Source organism: Eumetopias jubatus, unplaced genomic scaffold (assembly GCF_037043125.1).
Source record: "Eumetopias jubatus isolate StellerSeaLion01/CBP00866 unplaced genomic scaffold, mEumJub1_p1.0 scaffold_16, whole genome shotgun sequence".
In the NCBI taxonomy this organism is placed as follows: domain Eukaryota; kingdom Metazoa; phylum Chordata; class Mammalia; order Carnivora; family Otariidae; genus Eumetopias; species Eumetopias jubatus.
This window is the reverse complement of record NW_028274822.1, coordinates 14,415,876-14,432,592: the sequence shown is the minus strand read 5'-3', so window position 1 is coordinate 14,432,592 and position 16,717 is coordinate 14,415,876. Positions and strand designations below refer to the sequence as shown.

General features: G+C 35.1%; 1 protein-coding gene across 3 annotated transcripts in view; it reads right to left on the bottom strand.

The window, feature by feature from the left end:
* The window catches only part of PIGN (phosphatidylinositol glycan anchor biosynthesis class N), a 108,339-nt gene that overhangs the window by 83,599 nt on the left and 8,023 nt on the right, over positions 1-16,717 (bottom strand). For all 3 annotated transcript variants that reach the window (XR_003609173.1, XM_088019354.1, XM_088019355.1), the window contains exons 4-7: positions 6,494-6,742; positions 3,625-3,746; positions 3,057-3,155; positions 960-1,066 (exon numbers count right to left, since the gene is read on the bottom strand). Coding sequence is in view for 2 of the 3 variants with exons in the window: in XM_088019354.1 (XP_087875480.1) it covers positions 960-1,066; positions 3,057-3,155; positions 3,625-3,746; positions 6,494-6,714 (549 nt within the window). In the remaining variant the exon portion in view is untranslated. The remainder of the gene's footprint in view (positions 1-959; positions 1,067-3,056; positions 3,156-3,624; positions 3,747-6,493; positions 6,743-16,717) is intronic.

Sequence of the window (16,717 nt, the reverse complement as noted above, 5' to 3'; positions counted from 1 at the left end):
TAACTTCAAGTTTTCCCTGTTGACAAAAGTATACGTTAAATGAAAAAAGAAAATTTCAAGAAGGTCCTAATAAAAGAAATAGGGTTTATCAAAGAATGTATTGAACATTTAATTCCTGCTAAGTAAATACAAAGAAAAATGCAGACACATACTGAGGAATACATTTACAAACTAACTAACAAAAATGACTATATCATGGAAAAGTCCACAACGTCAGTTCAAAAGACACTACAGGTAAAAAGAAGAAACATTAAAGGTCAATCAATGAATGTTTCTTACAACTGACGAATTATAAGTTGTAATACGTAAATGAGAAACAATGGACAGGAAGAAAGGAAGCCATTATCCACAAGTGAGATTTTCACACAATTTTTCAAAATGTAAATTCCATTGGACTCCTGGTGAAAACTGTGATAATTATCACTATCAAACAGTCCAAACAACTTCATTTCTTAGAGAAACTCATGGATATTTTGTTATGACTAATTTGCTAATTTATCTTTCTCTAAAGTGCAATTTTTAAAAAATCCTGTTATTTTAAATGCATTACATTTGAATAGCATTTTCAAAAGCATTTTTCATATATCTTACATGATCTCACCACTATAAGAGACTATTGTATGGTGAAAGAATGATCAAGGTTTACCTAGGATTATTCAGCAAATAGGAATGAAATGCAAGCTCCCTGAATTCCAATCTATGGAGCCCATTTAACTGTCGGAAACATGGAATTTAAAAAAGTTATCTTTTTCAAATTATTTTTTAAAACTTCCATTAATTGTTTATTGTAGAATGTGTAGTTTCTTAGAATCTAGCCTTTTTAAAATAGTATGTTACAATACAGAACTTTCACGTTTATGCAAGTAGGAAAAAATTAAAATGTATTTACTAACAAATCAGTTTCTAGTACCTGAGGTACAAATACATGTGCTGAAGATGATCAACTCAATAGCACTCACCTTCACATTATCAAAAACCCAAGTATCCAGTTTTGTTACATCATAGGCACCAAAATCCTCACTCTCAGCATCATAGCTGTATGTATAAATATGGTCTCCACCAACACCTGACAAGGAAATTTGGGGAAAAAAACTTCTAAAAAAAATTTTTAAACTGTCATAAAATATGAAATAGCCATTTAAAAGTTTTTGTGAGCAACCAGAATTTTTCACAAAGCATTTTGTATTATAATGGGGAAGAGAAAGACAGGAGGAATAATGAACTTTTATTTCATGTGCCATGGACCATGACTTCTACTTTAACATGCTGTTGCTTTTTGTTCTCACAGTAACATTCTTAATTTTAAAGTTACACTACATGTAAGTTAATTAATTTAGCCAAAGTCACAAGGCTAATACACAACAGCACAAAAATAAACATCAAAGTGTGTCTCCCTGTACAGATTAAACTATTCAAAAAATTTGTCTTAGAACGTTACAACCTGAAATAGATGAAGTCATTTGGTACTTCCTAAAGCAAGAAGAAAATTTAAAAATTTCACTTATCTTATTCATAAAATGTGTATTTTTCTCAATATAAGAGAATAAATATTGCCTATTGTTAAATTATTTGAAGGGATCAACAAGTATATTAATCTTACATATTTACAAAATTTTATTAAGAATCTAATCAACTGAGTGAATTGCTGAGATAGCCTCTTACAGGTCGAGGAAGAGATATAACAAAGTAATAGCAATCTCTTATAATAGCAATGCAGTTCCAATGACACTACCACTGCTCAGCCATTCTACTTCCCGCATCCTAAGTACAAATCTGAGTGAGTTTGTTGGTTACAATAAATGGAACATTCCTATTGGATTGTTTTTGATTTGGGTGTTGGTCCTGTCCCGTCAGCTACAGCCAGAAGTAGGAAGGTAAGCTTGGTGAGTCACAGCAACTTAATCCACCCTCACCACCACCAGTCCCCACAAAAGCTGAACTGCTTTCCTTTTTAAAAAAAAAAAAATTTTTTTTAAGATTTATTTATTTGACAGAGAGCGACACAGCGAGAGAAGGAACACAAGCAGGGGGAGTGGGAGAGGGAGAAGCAGGCTTCCCGCGGAGCAGGGAGCCCGATGCGGGGCTAGATCCCAGGACACTGGGACCATGACCTGAGCTGAAGGCAGACGCTTAATGACTGAGCCACCCAGGCGCCCCTAAACTGCTTTCCAAAGAAAGGATTATATATATAAATGGCAAATAGTTTGAGGTTTTTTTTACCTTGACCTACATAATTATGTTCTATGAATATCATATGTAAAATTCTGAATGTATATTTTGCTTTCACGACATACAATAATATTCAATAATGCCAATTATTAAAATTACACCTATGGCTAAGTATAATGTTACAAAACCTTTTCGTTAAGTGAAATGACCAGTCATTCTGCTCTCACTAAAAAGCATTTAATGACACAAAATTCAAACGGAATCCAATAATTTCAGAAAAATAATACTAATGAATTTTCTAATCAATGCACAGAAACAAACAGAACAAATCCAAACAGCATGATCTTGAATATATGAAAATAGAAATTATAAGTTATAGCGTTTAAATCTTTATGTGAGTATCTACAAACTTAATAAATTATCAAAGTAAAATGAACCAGACATCAACATCATCATCATAATGAAAAGTTACATGGTAAGCCTATTGCCAAATATTTCACAAGAATTACCTAATTTACCTAAAAACAAACCTATGAGATAGAAATTATTATTATTATCATCACATTTTACAAAAGGCATACTGAAGTTCAGAGAAGTTATCTAACTTGCCCAAGATTATAAAGCGGTTAAATGTTAGAGCCATATACCACTTCATTGAATCCAAGATACTAACAACTATACCATGTGCCAATATTTCAAGTACAACTAAAAGAAATAATCAAATGGACATGTCTATCCATTGTAATATATGTTCCTATGTTAGAGATGTTAAATATGTAAAAACAAGTATCTCAAAAATCAATAAAATATAGTAAGTAATATATAAAAATTACCATATTGATTTATTACATATATCGTCTGAGGAAAATATAATCAATGACTCTTACCTTTGGCAAACATAGTCAAGATATCTGGGCTTCCCCAGCTCCATGTGTACTTGCTTTCATTAATAAGAGAATCAAATCCCACAGGATTTTCCTTCCATCCTTCAGGTCATTGAAAAAAGAAGCAAACAGTAACAACAGTAACATACACATGGTGAAGTTTTAGTATAGCCCCTAAAGAAGTATTCCTCAAATAGTAACAATGAGAATTAATTACAGAACAAATGAAAACTAGTAACAGATTTTGTGTTACATGTATTACACTATATTTTAAAAAAGCTTACAATAGATAATTTACTTCTTACTAAAACAGAATCACTTTTGAACTTTTGAAAGTTAACATTTAGGAAAACCATGGATACATCCAGATTGTTTCAGTACCACAGAATGATAAAAGACCAAAGCTTAATTCTTGAATCAACACCAGTGTGTGTTTATGAGTAAGGCATGCTAAAATACTGGCCCAAAGTATGTCAAAACACACTTCACTTTGTGTCATGATTCAGTGTTAAAGAAGCAATATATATGCAATAAATTTTTCATATGATAAAGTCATCCATATAGATAATACCTTTGGCAACTGCACTGACATCTTCATAAAACCCAGCTATCAGGGCTACGTGACCGGGCCGAGATTCAGTTGGCACACGTGTATGAGATATCCCCCAGCTGCCCTCATGCATTATGATATTCCTAAAAGATATTATAGATCAATAGTTAACACAGACTTTGATTAAATCCTGTTAGAGCTTTAGAAAAATAAGATTATTACAGAAGGAATCAAAACCAAAAAGTGAGTCAAAATTTAACAAGGAGAGGAATCTTTCTGATCCCAGCTGAATGCAGTCCTAGCCCTCTGACTAGCTGGATTCAGCAGCATAAATGAGCTTAGGCGAGACAAAGAACCATCTGGCCACTACACAGAACTATGAGACAAAATACACAATTGTTGTATGAAGCCACAAAGTATTCAGATGGTTTGTTAACTGAGAAATAACTGACACACACAATATTGTTCTATAAATGTCAAATTTCACTAGGTGTGATGTGGTATTGCAGTCATGTAGGAGAAAGTCCTTGTTTTTAGCTGATACATGCTGAAGTGTTTAGCAGTGAAGTGTCATGAGATCTTTCCTTCAAATTATTCAGAAAAAAAAATTAAAAATTTAAGCATATGTGTGTGTGAGTGTGCGTGTGTAGTGAGAGAGAGAATGCAAATATGAAAACAATTAAAAATTGTTAAAACTAGGATAAACTACAGATTTCATCATGTACTCCTTTCAGTTTCTCTGTGTTGAAAAAGTCTCAAAATAAAAAATTAAAGGTAGGGGAAATGGCTAGACTCCTAATTAGGAGTTAAATTATATTCCTAAATTTGAGATTAAAAGAGGCAAAAGGTTTCTTCTGCTAAAATGTATCAATATTCTTTAAGTTGTATCACAACGAAAGCAAAGGACTAGCAATGCCATTGCAGGTGAAAGAGCAGCAGAGCAACAAGCTATGAAACCCTGACTGCATTGGTAACAGTTTGCAAGATGAATGCTTGCTGCCCAAAACAATAAGTACTGGTTTAGATACTCTTTATTACTGCCTTACCTCATACTAAAACCAATTTTGGTAAAATGCATGCATAGTAAGTAAAAGTTTGAAAAGCATTGAACCACTTGTTATGGGAGAAATACTTTTTAACTTCTTCAGTTATTTAATGAAAACCAAACTTCAACACAAAGGAGGCATAAAGAAATTTGGATATCTGTTTAAAAACATTTTGATCAGTTCAGACCATATATATTTTTTAAATTATTTTATTTATTTATTTGACAGAGAGAGAGAGAGAGCAGAAGCAAGGGGAGCAGCAGAGGAAGAGGGAGAAGCAGACTCCCTGCTGAGCAGGGAGCCCGATGTGGGGCTTGATCCCAGGACCCCAGGATCATGACCTGAGCTGAAGGCAGACGCTTACTTAACCGACTGAGCCACCCAGGTACCCCGTTCAGACCATATTTTTTTAAAATCCAAAGTGAAGAACAAATAAAACCTTTCACAAACAGGTTTAAAAGAAACCAGAAGATTCCTGAAATCGTAAATACCTGATGGCATACAGGATAAGGCACATCAACTATGGGAGCTCTTGGCCTGCTACCCACCACCCAAAGGAGAAATAAGTGCTACCAGGAAAGCTCACCTTTTCTCTAACAACCGGTATACTTTTACCATATTAATTTGCAATGAACTGTATTTCTCTCCTTTCTTTGACAACTAAGAAATTCATCCAAATATATCACCCCAATTTTAAATTATTTGTAGAAATTTATGTGACACATTTTTGTGAACTGAATTTAACTCTGGTTTGATCTTATTTTCCCACCCATATTTTCCCACTACCCTGAGTTGCTCACTTAAATTACTTTTATTTTGGGGGGCGCCTGGGTGGCTCAGTCGTTAAGCGTCTGCCTTCGGCTCGGGTCATGATCTCAGGGTCCTGGGATCGAGCCCCGCATCGGGCTCCCCTCTCCGTGGGAAACCTGCTTCTCCCTCTCCCACTCCCCCTGCTTGTGTTCCCTCTCTCGCTGTGTCTCTCTCTGTCAAACAAATAAAATCTTTAAAAAAAAATTACTTTTATTTTTTAATATGGTATGCATTTATTTAAGCCACGATAAATTTCTGGAAATTCAACAGAAATCCAAGTTCATTCATTCTTCTAGCAGTCAACAAAGATTTAAATTGCCTACTATGTTCTAAGAACTGGAAATAAAGTAGTATACAAAACAAAGGCCCAACCTACATAGAACCTGCACATGCTAAGTACTATCAGGAAAACTAAAACACAGTAAAGAGATAAAAGTAATGATGGCAGGTAAGAACAGGAGAAGATGGAATATTTTAGATAAATTTCCATTTGAATTTGAGTTTTAATCTCTCTATACCAGCATTAGGAAGGGCTTTTGAGGGACTTGTCACTAATCAGGAAAATAACAATTATTTGTAGGAGCCCCATAAGTTTAAAAAATTAAACATTTCTTTTCAAAGCCACTTCATAAAATCTAAAATCACAATTAACAGTGACATAAACTTGGAAGGGCTTTGTATATCTTATAGGCATATTTTCAGTTGAACTCTGTATGTTCTAGTTAGCACTATAATTAGCAATTCATTAATATTTAAGCTTGTCATTATTTTAAAAATGTAACAAGTTTATTTTATAAGAAAAAGATAATATAGTGAGTTGTAAGCCAGGTTTGGGAAATTAGGCCAAGTTAGGCCAAGCAGCTAAGGTCATAACTAACTCCTAGGAGGAAATAAATTTGTTAATCCATAAGACAAAGGCAGATGTATATGTGTCCTATTCTCTTTCTCATCATCACTTCTATGTCCAACACGAGATAAAACAGTGTCAAGATAACACTTTCCAGAGAGGTCTTTGTATCAGTTGACATGCTTACCTAATAAATGGCGCTCTAGGATTTCCATTTTCGTCGAATTCATAAAGTGTATCTGCCCGCAGGCCATCAGCAACAAACAGTACTAATCTTTTTGCTGGAGGAGGCAATGGTGTAAACTGAGGAGTCATTCCATGAACCAAAGGAGATGTAAAATAAATATCAAAGATGGAGCCGAAGAACACAAAATGTACAAGCAATCCCAAAATAAAGAAAAGCAGCATATCCAGTGTAACTAATCTTCAAGAAAAACTGAAAGAGGGAACAAAATTAAATCTGGGTAAACCTTAATGCAATTATACATATTTTCACATATTTTTATGACTGCATGTAGACTGAACATATATTTTAAAATATTACCAATGTACAACTTCACTTTCATTTATGGTAACAACAATAAACATTACTTAATAATGAGGTAATACTGAAATAAAATACATGATAAAATACACTCACACAAAAACAGAAAGTTCAAGTATAATACCCAATTAACACCACTAAACTATTTATAATAAATTTAAATGTATACTAAGCTCATAAAAACTAATATAGGATCAAAAAACAAGTATATAAATGAGTCCTAAAATGAATCAGGGTTCGGTCAAATCAAATCCTATATAAAATAGAAAATATAATTCATGGTTGTCGTGGTTGCCCATATGACCACCACTGATATTCTTGGAATTTAATATTACTTAAAGTTTGAGGTTTTTTTTTTTTTTGACTTTTGGTTATCAGCCCAGGAGACTTGTAGATTCTCCTGAGAGATTATATGCATTTTTGTCCATTTAAATAAATTATAGGAAGGAAAAAGTAGTTAAATTCCATGTGTTTCAGAAAATGTACACTTGGGGCGCCTGGGTGGCTCAGTCGGTTAAGTGTCTGCCTTTGGCTCAGGTCATGATCTCAGGGTCCTGGGACTGGGCCCCGCATCGGGCTCCCTGCTCCGCAGGGAGTCTGCTTCTCCCTCTCCCTCTGCCTGCCGCTCTGCCTACTTGTGCTCTCTATCTCTCTGTCAAATAAATAAATAAAATCTTTAAAAAAAAAAAGAAAATGTATACTCATTAAAGGAACATTTTTAGTTCCCTGAACCAATAAAAAAAGTGGAGGTTATATTCATTCATTCAATTAAAATGTTCTTGCACATATTCTATACATAATTGTGTGTGGGGTACAATAGAGAACACCAAGACATAGTCATGGATCTGATAAGCTTACACATACTTACAGAAGGAAAACTAAGCAACATGAACATTTAAATAATACTGTAAGACAGTATGCCATTAACTGCCAAGATCAAGTCCATGGGAATGCTTTTCAAGCCAGTCTATACTTTTGTTGGTGAATCTCCCTGCAGATTAAAAACAACAAAGTACTCTTAACTTGTCTTTTTGTAATATAACTAACATTGGTTACATACAGTGACCCTTGGCTGAAAAACACCAAAGATGAAGTAATTTTAATTACAGACACATCTTATTCTTCCTGGCCTGAAGAATTACATCATGGAAGGAAAGGGTGTCAAAAAAACAAAAAAACAAAAACCCTTATCAAAGTCAAGCACATCATAAAAAGAATATAAAATAAAGTAAATGGCCAAATTATGGGCCACTTTTTTCCTGAGAGATTTAAGAGTCAAATAAGTATCAAAGATATTCCACAAAGTATAAACGTCCCTTAGTGAGTAGATACTATTTTGCAACCTAAGGCAAAACTCTCAGAATAAATATTCTGCTTTTTCTAATATATATGAGCTTCAACTACACAGCAAGCACCATCTTAATAATGGTATTCTGAATATAAAAATAAAACAATCACAGGGTGCCAGGGTGGCAAAGTCAGTTGACTGTCTGACTCTTAGTTTCAGCTCAGGTTGTGATCTAGAATTGAGCCCCACATTGGGCTCCATGCTCAGCACGGAGTCTGCTTGAGATGCTCTCTCCCTCTCCCTCTGCCCCTACCCCTGCACTCTCTCTCTCTAAAATAAATGAATAAATCTTTAAAAAATTTTAAAAATTAATCACTGTGGTAAGTTTGGAAAATATAGAAAAATTACTTATGATTTTACCACCTAAAGAAAAATCTGTTACATTTCTTAGTTTTTATCCAATCTATATTTTTATAAAGGCTCACAATTTCATGTATTGATTTTTTCTTTATTATACATTAATATTTCTTTGTTATTTGAAAAAAACTCTTCTTACACGTCATTTACCATCACCACACTCTATTCAATGGGCACATCTTAATTTTCCTGATCACCTCCATACTACTAAACATTGAGTTGTTTTTCATTTTTTGATTATTAAAAATGTTAACATGATTAATTTAAATTTTAATGTAATTTTTATGCTTTTAGACATTTCACCTTATGTGTTTAAAATACTGCCTATAAATGCGATACTGAGTCAAAGGCTATAAGCACCTTTAAGGCTTTTGATACACTGTATACGGAAATAATTATTTATTTTAAAGATTTTATTTATTTGCTAGAGAAAGAGAAAGTGGGCGCACAAGCAAGGGGAGTGGCAGGCAGAGGGAGAAGCAGACTCCCTGCAGAGTAAGGAGCCCGATGTGGGACTCGATCCCAGGACCCTGGGATCATGACTTGAGCCGAAGGCAGACACTTAACTGATTGAGCGACCCAGGCATTCCCGGAAATAATTTTTTAGCTAAATACTGATTATCCTAATGATAAATTCATTTAACACTTGCAATGTAGATTTCTCTTGTTTATCTCACAAGCCCTCCTAAAGAAAAAGCTAGCACTTCAAATAGACGCAGTATAACTAAATTTGATGAATTAACAAGACATTGAGAAGCATACTCTAAATGACAATATTTCAAATAGAGAAATTATTATTAATATCAGTGTTTCAAGAAAGGAAGCTGTGGTCAACTTTGTCAGATACAGTTAAGATTGGAGTAAGAGCAGGGCCACAGGTGACGGTTGCTGGAAGTTCTTGTTAACCTTACCTTCCTGAGAAATTTCAACAGAGTAGTTAAGGCTGAGCCCTATCTAAAGTGCTTGTTTGAAAAGCCAACAGGAGGCGAGGAAGGGAAAGACAGTGGAAAGAGCACAGGTCTTCGGGAGAGTGTTAACTCTGAAAAAAAGAAGAAAAATGCAAACTGACGTAGGGCCGATAGAGGGTTCTCTTTAGCTAGGAAATAGATTTAGGTGTCGAGGGATGACTTTGAATGTAGAAAGAGATCAATGCTGCAGCAGAAAGCTGGAATAACGGCAGGAGTTAAAAATCCTGATAGGGACGCCTGGGTGACTCAGTCAGTTAAGCATCGCCTCCAGCTCAGGTCATGATCCCAGGGTCCTGCATCAGGCTCTTTGCTCGGCGGGGAGCCTGCTTCTCCCTCTGCCCCTCCCCCTGCTTGTGTCAAATAAATAAATCACAAATAAATAAAATCTTTAAAAAAAAAAAAAGAAGTTTGAAGAAGGATACTTCTTAAAAAAAAAAAAAATCCTTCTGATAGCCAGAGGAGATGGCGCAAGTGGAGGAGTTGGCCTACTCCTGGTTTCCCTGGGACCTTCCTACTTTGGGCTGAAGCTCTTGCTTCCCAGGGAAGTTCTCAGGTCCACACAAACTGTCTCTGGACTCTCTAGTTTGCTAGTCCTATGGCAGCCTGCTTCTCAACTTTCTTGCATCTTCTCAAAAGTCACCTCCTCAGGATTTCTCTGACCACCCAGAAGTAGACCCCCCTCATTTTCCTTGATTTAAATACTCTTACATTCTGTATTTATTTTTAAAAATACAGTATCTAGCTGCCCATTTTCACTGCTAACAAGGAACCCTGTGATAATTCTTTCAGATCCAAAAAACTACTAATGTGTTTTTAATTTTTTTAAACATATGCATATTAAATTAAAGTTACTCCCAGCTGCTTTTCTTTTTGAATATAAGGGCTCTCTGTCATAATAAATCCCACTTATTTAAACAAGTGTTAATTATTTTAAGGTCAAGAGTCTTACTAAATTTTTTGTGAAGCATTCTAAAGATTGGCACCTATTTTTAAATTTTTCAGTCAGAATGGACCCATTTTAAGTTTTTCAAGTTTTGACAAATATATACTCACGTTAACTACCCTAGAATATTTTCTCTCGAAGAAGATCCCCCATGTCCCTCTGAAGGTAATCCCTGCCCCACAGTCCTGCCCATAAGCCATTGCTGATCTGTCTTCTGTGATTCTAGATTAATGTTGACTGTTCTAGAACATCACTGAGATGGAACCATGCAGTACACAGTTTGTTGTATCTATTTTCATTCACCATAATGTTTTTTAGATTCATGCATGTGATTTTAGTTGTTTGTTCCTTTTTAATATTAAGAAGTATTCCATTATACGGATATACTACAAATTGTTTCTCTCTTAAACTCTTAAAGGATATGTGAATTATTTCCAGTTTTTGGCTGTTATAAATAAAGCTTCTTAGAGTAGTAAATGCACAAGACTTTATGTATCTGTGCTTTCATTTCTCTTGAATATGCAGAATTAGAACTGCTGGGTTAAATGGCAAGCAGATGTTTAAATTTATAAAAGGAATTGTCAAACTTTTTCCAAGCTGTTTTACCTACCTGTTATACATACCGTTTTACACAATGTCATTTCAGAAAGTGTTTTAAAACTTTATTTTATTGACAATCTATAATTTTGCTATAAATGCCATTTAAGAATTTATCCTAACTTTTAGAGTAAGTGTAATGTGCTTTATATTCTTTCATATATTGTGTATAATGTTTCTCCACAGTGAGAGTATTCAATGATAGCACTAGCTACTATTCACTGAGTGCCTACTCTGCATCAGATCCTGCATCAGGGCTGGGGTACTTACATTATTTCCTCAAATCCTCAGAATCTGCTTTGCCAATGAAGCATTAGAACCCCAATATTCATAGCAGGGAATTGAGTCTCACGGGGCCTAAGTGATGCTCCAAAGATCACATAGCTAGTAAGGGGAAGAGCTGAGATTTGAACGCTGGGTCACATCACTGGAGACCATAAGCTTTTTCTAACACTTATTCAGATGACCAGTGTGTCCAGACCTGATCTCAGTATCTTTCTTCGAGGGGTAGGATGGCATAATGGTAAAGAGGACATAGCAAAGCATTCCACTGCAGGGATTCAAAACCTGCCTTCTCCACTTACTAGCCGTGTGACTTAAGGCAAGTTATTTAATTTCTTTGTGCCTCAGTTTCATCAGTTAAATGGGGATAACAAGTATTATTGGAGTATTATTAGAATTGAGTTATTAGAATTGAGTTAATATGGAGTATTATAATTGAGTTAATATGGGGGCGCCTGGGTGGCTCAGTTGGTTAAGCATCTGCCTTTGGCTTAGGTCATGATCTCAGGGCCCTGGGATTGAGCCCTGCATCAGGCTCCCTGCTCAGTGGAAGGTCTGCTTCTCCCTCTCCCTCTGCTTCTGCCCCATATTGTGCTCACTCTCTCTCTCTCTCTCAAATAAAGTCTTAAAAAAAAAAAAGAATTGAGTTAATATGTGTAAAATATGCAAAAGAGTGCCTACCACAGTCAGTACTCATTGAGTATTAGCTAATATTATCGTTCCTGATGTTCAAGAAGTTGGATTGAGCATGAGAAAAACTTGTTTGCCACCCTTGTTGACTTTAAAATCTAATCTAATAGATGTAAATCAAGTCTCAAACTTTGTTTTATACCAAAGCATCAACCTTAGCGTCATTGCTCTACTGCTATTTTCCTTATCTATATGGGTATATATATATATTTTTAATTCTGGTAAGAACACTTAACATGGGAGACCTACCCTTTACATTTTCAAGTGTACAATACAGTATTGCTAACTATAGGCACAATGTTGTACAGCAGATGTCTAGAACTTACTCATCTTGGGTAACTGAGATTTTATAGCTATTGAACAACAAATCCCATTTCTCCTTCCCCCCAGACCCTGGCAACCATCATTTTACTCTCTGCTTCCATGAGCCTGACTCTGAGAAATCTCATGTAAGAAGAATCATGCAATATTTGTCTTTCTCTGACTAGCTCATTTCAGCTAGTATAATGTCCTCCAGGCCAGAAATGTCTGATAGCCCCAGTTGCTCCACATATTTGCCAACAATATTTGGCATTGTAGCCTGTTTAATTTTGCCTTTTCTATATGTGGGAGTGTACTTGTAACCTACTGTTGTTTTAATTTACATTTCCCTGATAACCAATGATGTTGAACAACTTCTCATGTGTTTAATGGACATTTTTTTTAATACTCTTTTTTCCCCCTTTTCATTTTTAAGTGTTTTTCAACGAGCAGTACTTTTCAATTTTGGTTAAGTTCAATTAATTTTTCTTTTGGTTCCCTATTTTGTGTCCTACATAAGGAATTTTTGTAAATGATAGCACTTTCTTTAATACAGATTTTTAATACTTGTTACTTGAAAATAATTTCAAGCTGAGAAAAAAGTTGCAAGCATACTGGTACAAAAACCCATATACCCTTTAGCCGCGTGTATCTATGCTAACATTTGTTGGCTTTGTCATTTTTTCTTTTTCCTCCCCTGTCCCTGCTTTGTCTGTCTTACCCCTCATGAGTGTACACACACACGTGTGTGTGCATGTGTGTAAAATCACATAATATTGTTTCAGAACCATTTGAAGATCAGTTACATACACTATGGCCCTTAACCCCTAAATACTTCAGTGTTTATTTCCTGAGAACAATGATACTCTCTTATATACCCACAGCCAATTGTCAACTTCAGTAAATTCAAAGTCAGTATTTTATCTCATCTACCATTCTGTACTCCACAATTTTTTGAAGTGCCCTGATAATGTTCTTTATAGCATTTTTATAGTTCTAGTGAGGCATAACTGGTCTATAACAGACTGTACAGATTTAAAATGTACAATAAACACAGTCAAGATAACAAACACACCCATAACCCTCAAAACTTCCCTCATGCTTGTGTAATTCACCCCTACATATTTTATATTTTTTGATATTATTATAAACGATATTTTGTATTTCAATTTCCCCTTGTTAGTTCTTAAATCACTGATTTTTATACATTCACCTTGTATTCTGCAACACTGACAAACTGTTATATAGTAGCTTTATTATGTAGATACCTTTTGATTTTCTACAGAGATAATTATATCACCTATGAATGAAGGACTTCTTCCTTGTCATCATAAATGTCTTTTATTTTTGTCTCATGCTTACTGTACTGTCTAGGACCTCTAGTATGATGCTGAACAGAAGTGGTAACAACAGAAATCCTTGCCTTCCAATCCTAGGGTGAAAGTTGTCAGTTTTCTAGTTTGGGGAAATTTCCTTTATTAAGTTAAAGAAGTTCGCTTTCACTCCTATATGCGTCATTTAAAATCATGAATGGATGCTGGATGTTGTCAAATGCTTTTTGTTGGATCTATTGAGATGATCATGATCATCTATTCTATTTTTTTTTCTATTTCAGTCTCTTAATGTAGTGAATTACACTGATTGAACTACAAATGTTAAACCAAGCTTGCATTCCCAGAATAAACCCTACGTGGTCATTAAGTGTTATCCTTTCTATGGACTGTTAGATTTCATTTGCTAAAATATTATTTACATTTTAAAGCAATGCTTATGAAAAGATGTCAAACTAATTTTCTTTTCTTGTAATGTCCTTCTCTGGTCTTGGTATCAGACAATGAGTTGGGAAGTGTTGCTACCTCTTTTATTTTGTTGGAAAAGTTTGTGTAGAATTTTATTATTTCTTCCTTTATTGTGTAACAGAATTCACTGGTGAAACTACTGGCTTTGTGGGAAGGTTTTTATTTTTATTTATTTTCTTTTAAAGATTTTATCCATTTGACAGAGAGAGAGGGAGAAGCAGGCTCCCCGCTGAGCAAGGAGCCCAATGTGGGACTCGATCCCAGGATCCTGGGATCATGACCCGGGCTGAAGGCAGCCGCTTAACCAACTGAGCCACCCAGGCATCCCAATTTGTGGGAAGGTTTTTAACTAGAGGTTCAATTTCTTCATATATATCTAGGGATATTCAGATTATTTACTAACTGTTGAGTGAGCTTTGGTAGTTATACCTTTTAAGAAATTTGTCAATTTCAGGGCACCTGGATGGCTCAGTCAGTTAAGCGACTGCCTTCAGCTCAGGTCATGATCCTGGAGTCCTGGGATCGAGTCCCACATCAGGCTCCCTGCTCAGCAGGGAGTCTGCTTCTCCCTCTGACCCTTCCCCCTCTCATGTGCTCTCTCGCTCTCTCAAATAAATAAATAAATCTTTAAAAAAAAAGAAATTTGTTGATTTCATCCAAATTGTTAAATTTATTGGTTTAAAATTATTCATAATATTATATTCAATTATTAGCCTTTTTTTCTACCTCCCATTCCAGGACACAGTCTGTCAAGTATCATATTTAGTTGTTCAAAGTAAGTCGCTTTTCAAGTACTTAATTCATTTCAGTTAGATCTTAAACTCTAGTCAGAGCTAAAGTACATATGGTATATTTGAATGTACAGAAGCTCACACTGGTTTCTTTATTCTTTTTAAAAGATTTTATTTATTCATTTGACAGAGAGAGAGAAAGAGTACAAGCGGGGGGAGGGGCAGAAGAAAAGGGAAAAGCAGGCTCCCCGCTGAATAGGGAACTAGATGCGGGGCTCGATCCCAGGACCCTGGGATCATGACCTGAGCCGAAGGCAGACAGACGCTTAACCAACTGAGCCACCCAGGCGCCCCAAGCTCACATTGATTTAAAGATCTTCTCTTTATCATGGAAACATTAATACTTCCTATCATGGTTATAAATAAGCAAACATCTATGTCATTTCCCACTTTAATTTGCACTTACGAATAACTCCCTGGACTTAACGTTCTTTCTTTTTTTCCCATTGCTATTACACAGCTTTTCTGAATAAAGTATCAAAGTCTATGTGTTAAAAGAACATATAAATTTCCCACTACCCAAAAGCTTACTGAAGTAGTCAAACAAAAATTTTATTTGAGAACTTTGACCTTTCTAGAGCCGTAAGAGCCAAAGTAAAAAAATCGCACTCTTGTTATGTAAGAACAGCAGGATCCCAGTCAAGTCACTCCCTGTCTTAGTTTCCTTATCCATAAAAAAAAAAAGATACCATCAGCCTTATTCCATGGCAGGAGTCTAGTGGGAAGTAACTTAAGACATGGCACCATACAAATGTAAAGCACTAAGAATACTCTAGATTATAAAGCACTTGATTTTTATTTTTATTTTTTAAATCAAACTCTAAACAGTTGAGTTTACATTATTTTAAAAGAAAGCAATAAGAAAGAAAAGGTATACTGTATTTTCCTGTTCCAGTCAAATCAATTTCATAACTTCTTGATTACAGACTTGTAATATTCATTACCACCAAATATTAATGATACAAACCCTATATATTTATTCAATATTTCTCAGTGCCCAGTTGGGTTCTCTTTTTCTCTTCTTTCTTTCTTTCTTTCTTTCTTTCTTTCTTTCTTTCTTTCTTTCTTTCTTTCCTTTCTTTCTTTCTTTCTTTCTTTTCTTTCTTTCCTTTCTTTCCTTTCTTTCTTTCCTTTCTTTCCTTTCTTTCCTTTCTTTCCTTTCTTTCCTTTCTTTCCTTTCTTTCTTTCTTTCGAGAGTGGAGGGGAGGGGCAGAGAGGGAAAGAGAGACTCTTAAGCAGGCTCCACACCCAGCGTAGAGCCCTACATGGGGCTGGACCCCACAACCCTGAGATCATGACCCCAACCAAAATCAAGAGTTGGTTGCTCAACTGACTGAGCCACCCAGGCACCTCTGGGTTCTATTTTCAAAAGGGCTTGTGTTTCTTACTTCTCCACATTCACAACCACCATATACATTCATCAAGTCCTCACCTGGACCACTTCAACAACCTACAAATGGGTTTCCCTACTAAACTACACGATACAAATTCTTTCCTTCCTCAAAGTAATGATCTTATATATTGCACTCTACAAATCATACTAAATTTCACTGGTCATTATATTTTATTCTAATGGGTCTTTAGGAATTTTATACATAGGCCTTAACCCTAAAACTCATGTACTTTCTAACCCATTTTCAAGTGATCCTTAGTTTTAAATACTTTATATCAACATAAGAAAGATAAGGTGAAATGAGAGTATCTAAAAGAATTCCAGGATGGAAAATCAAATGAGAATATAGTTGATGTTTTTTCTCAGAAATCATGTTAGAGATAATTACTTCATCAGGTA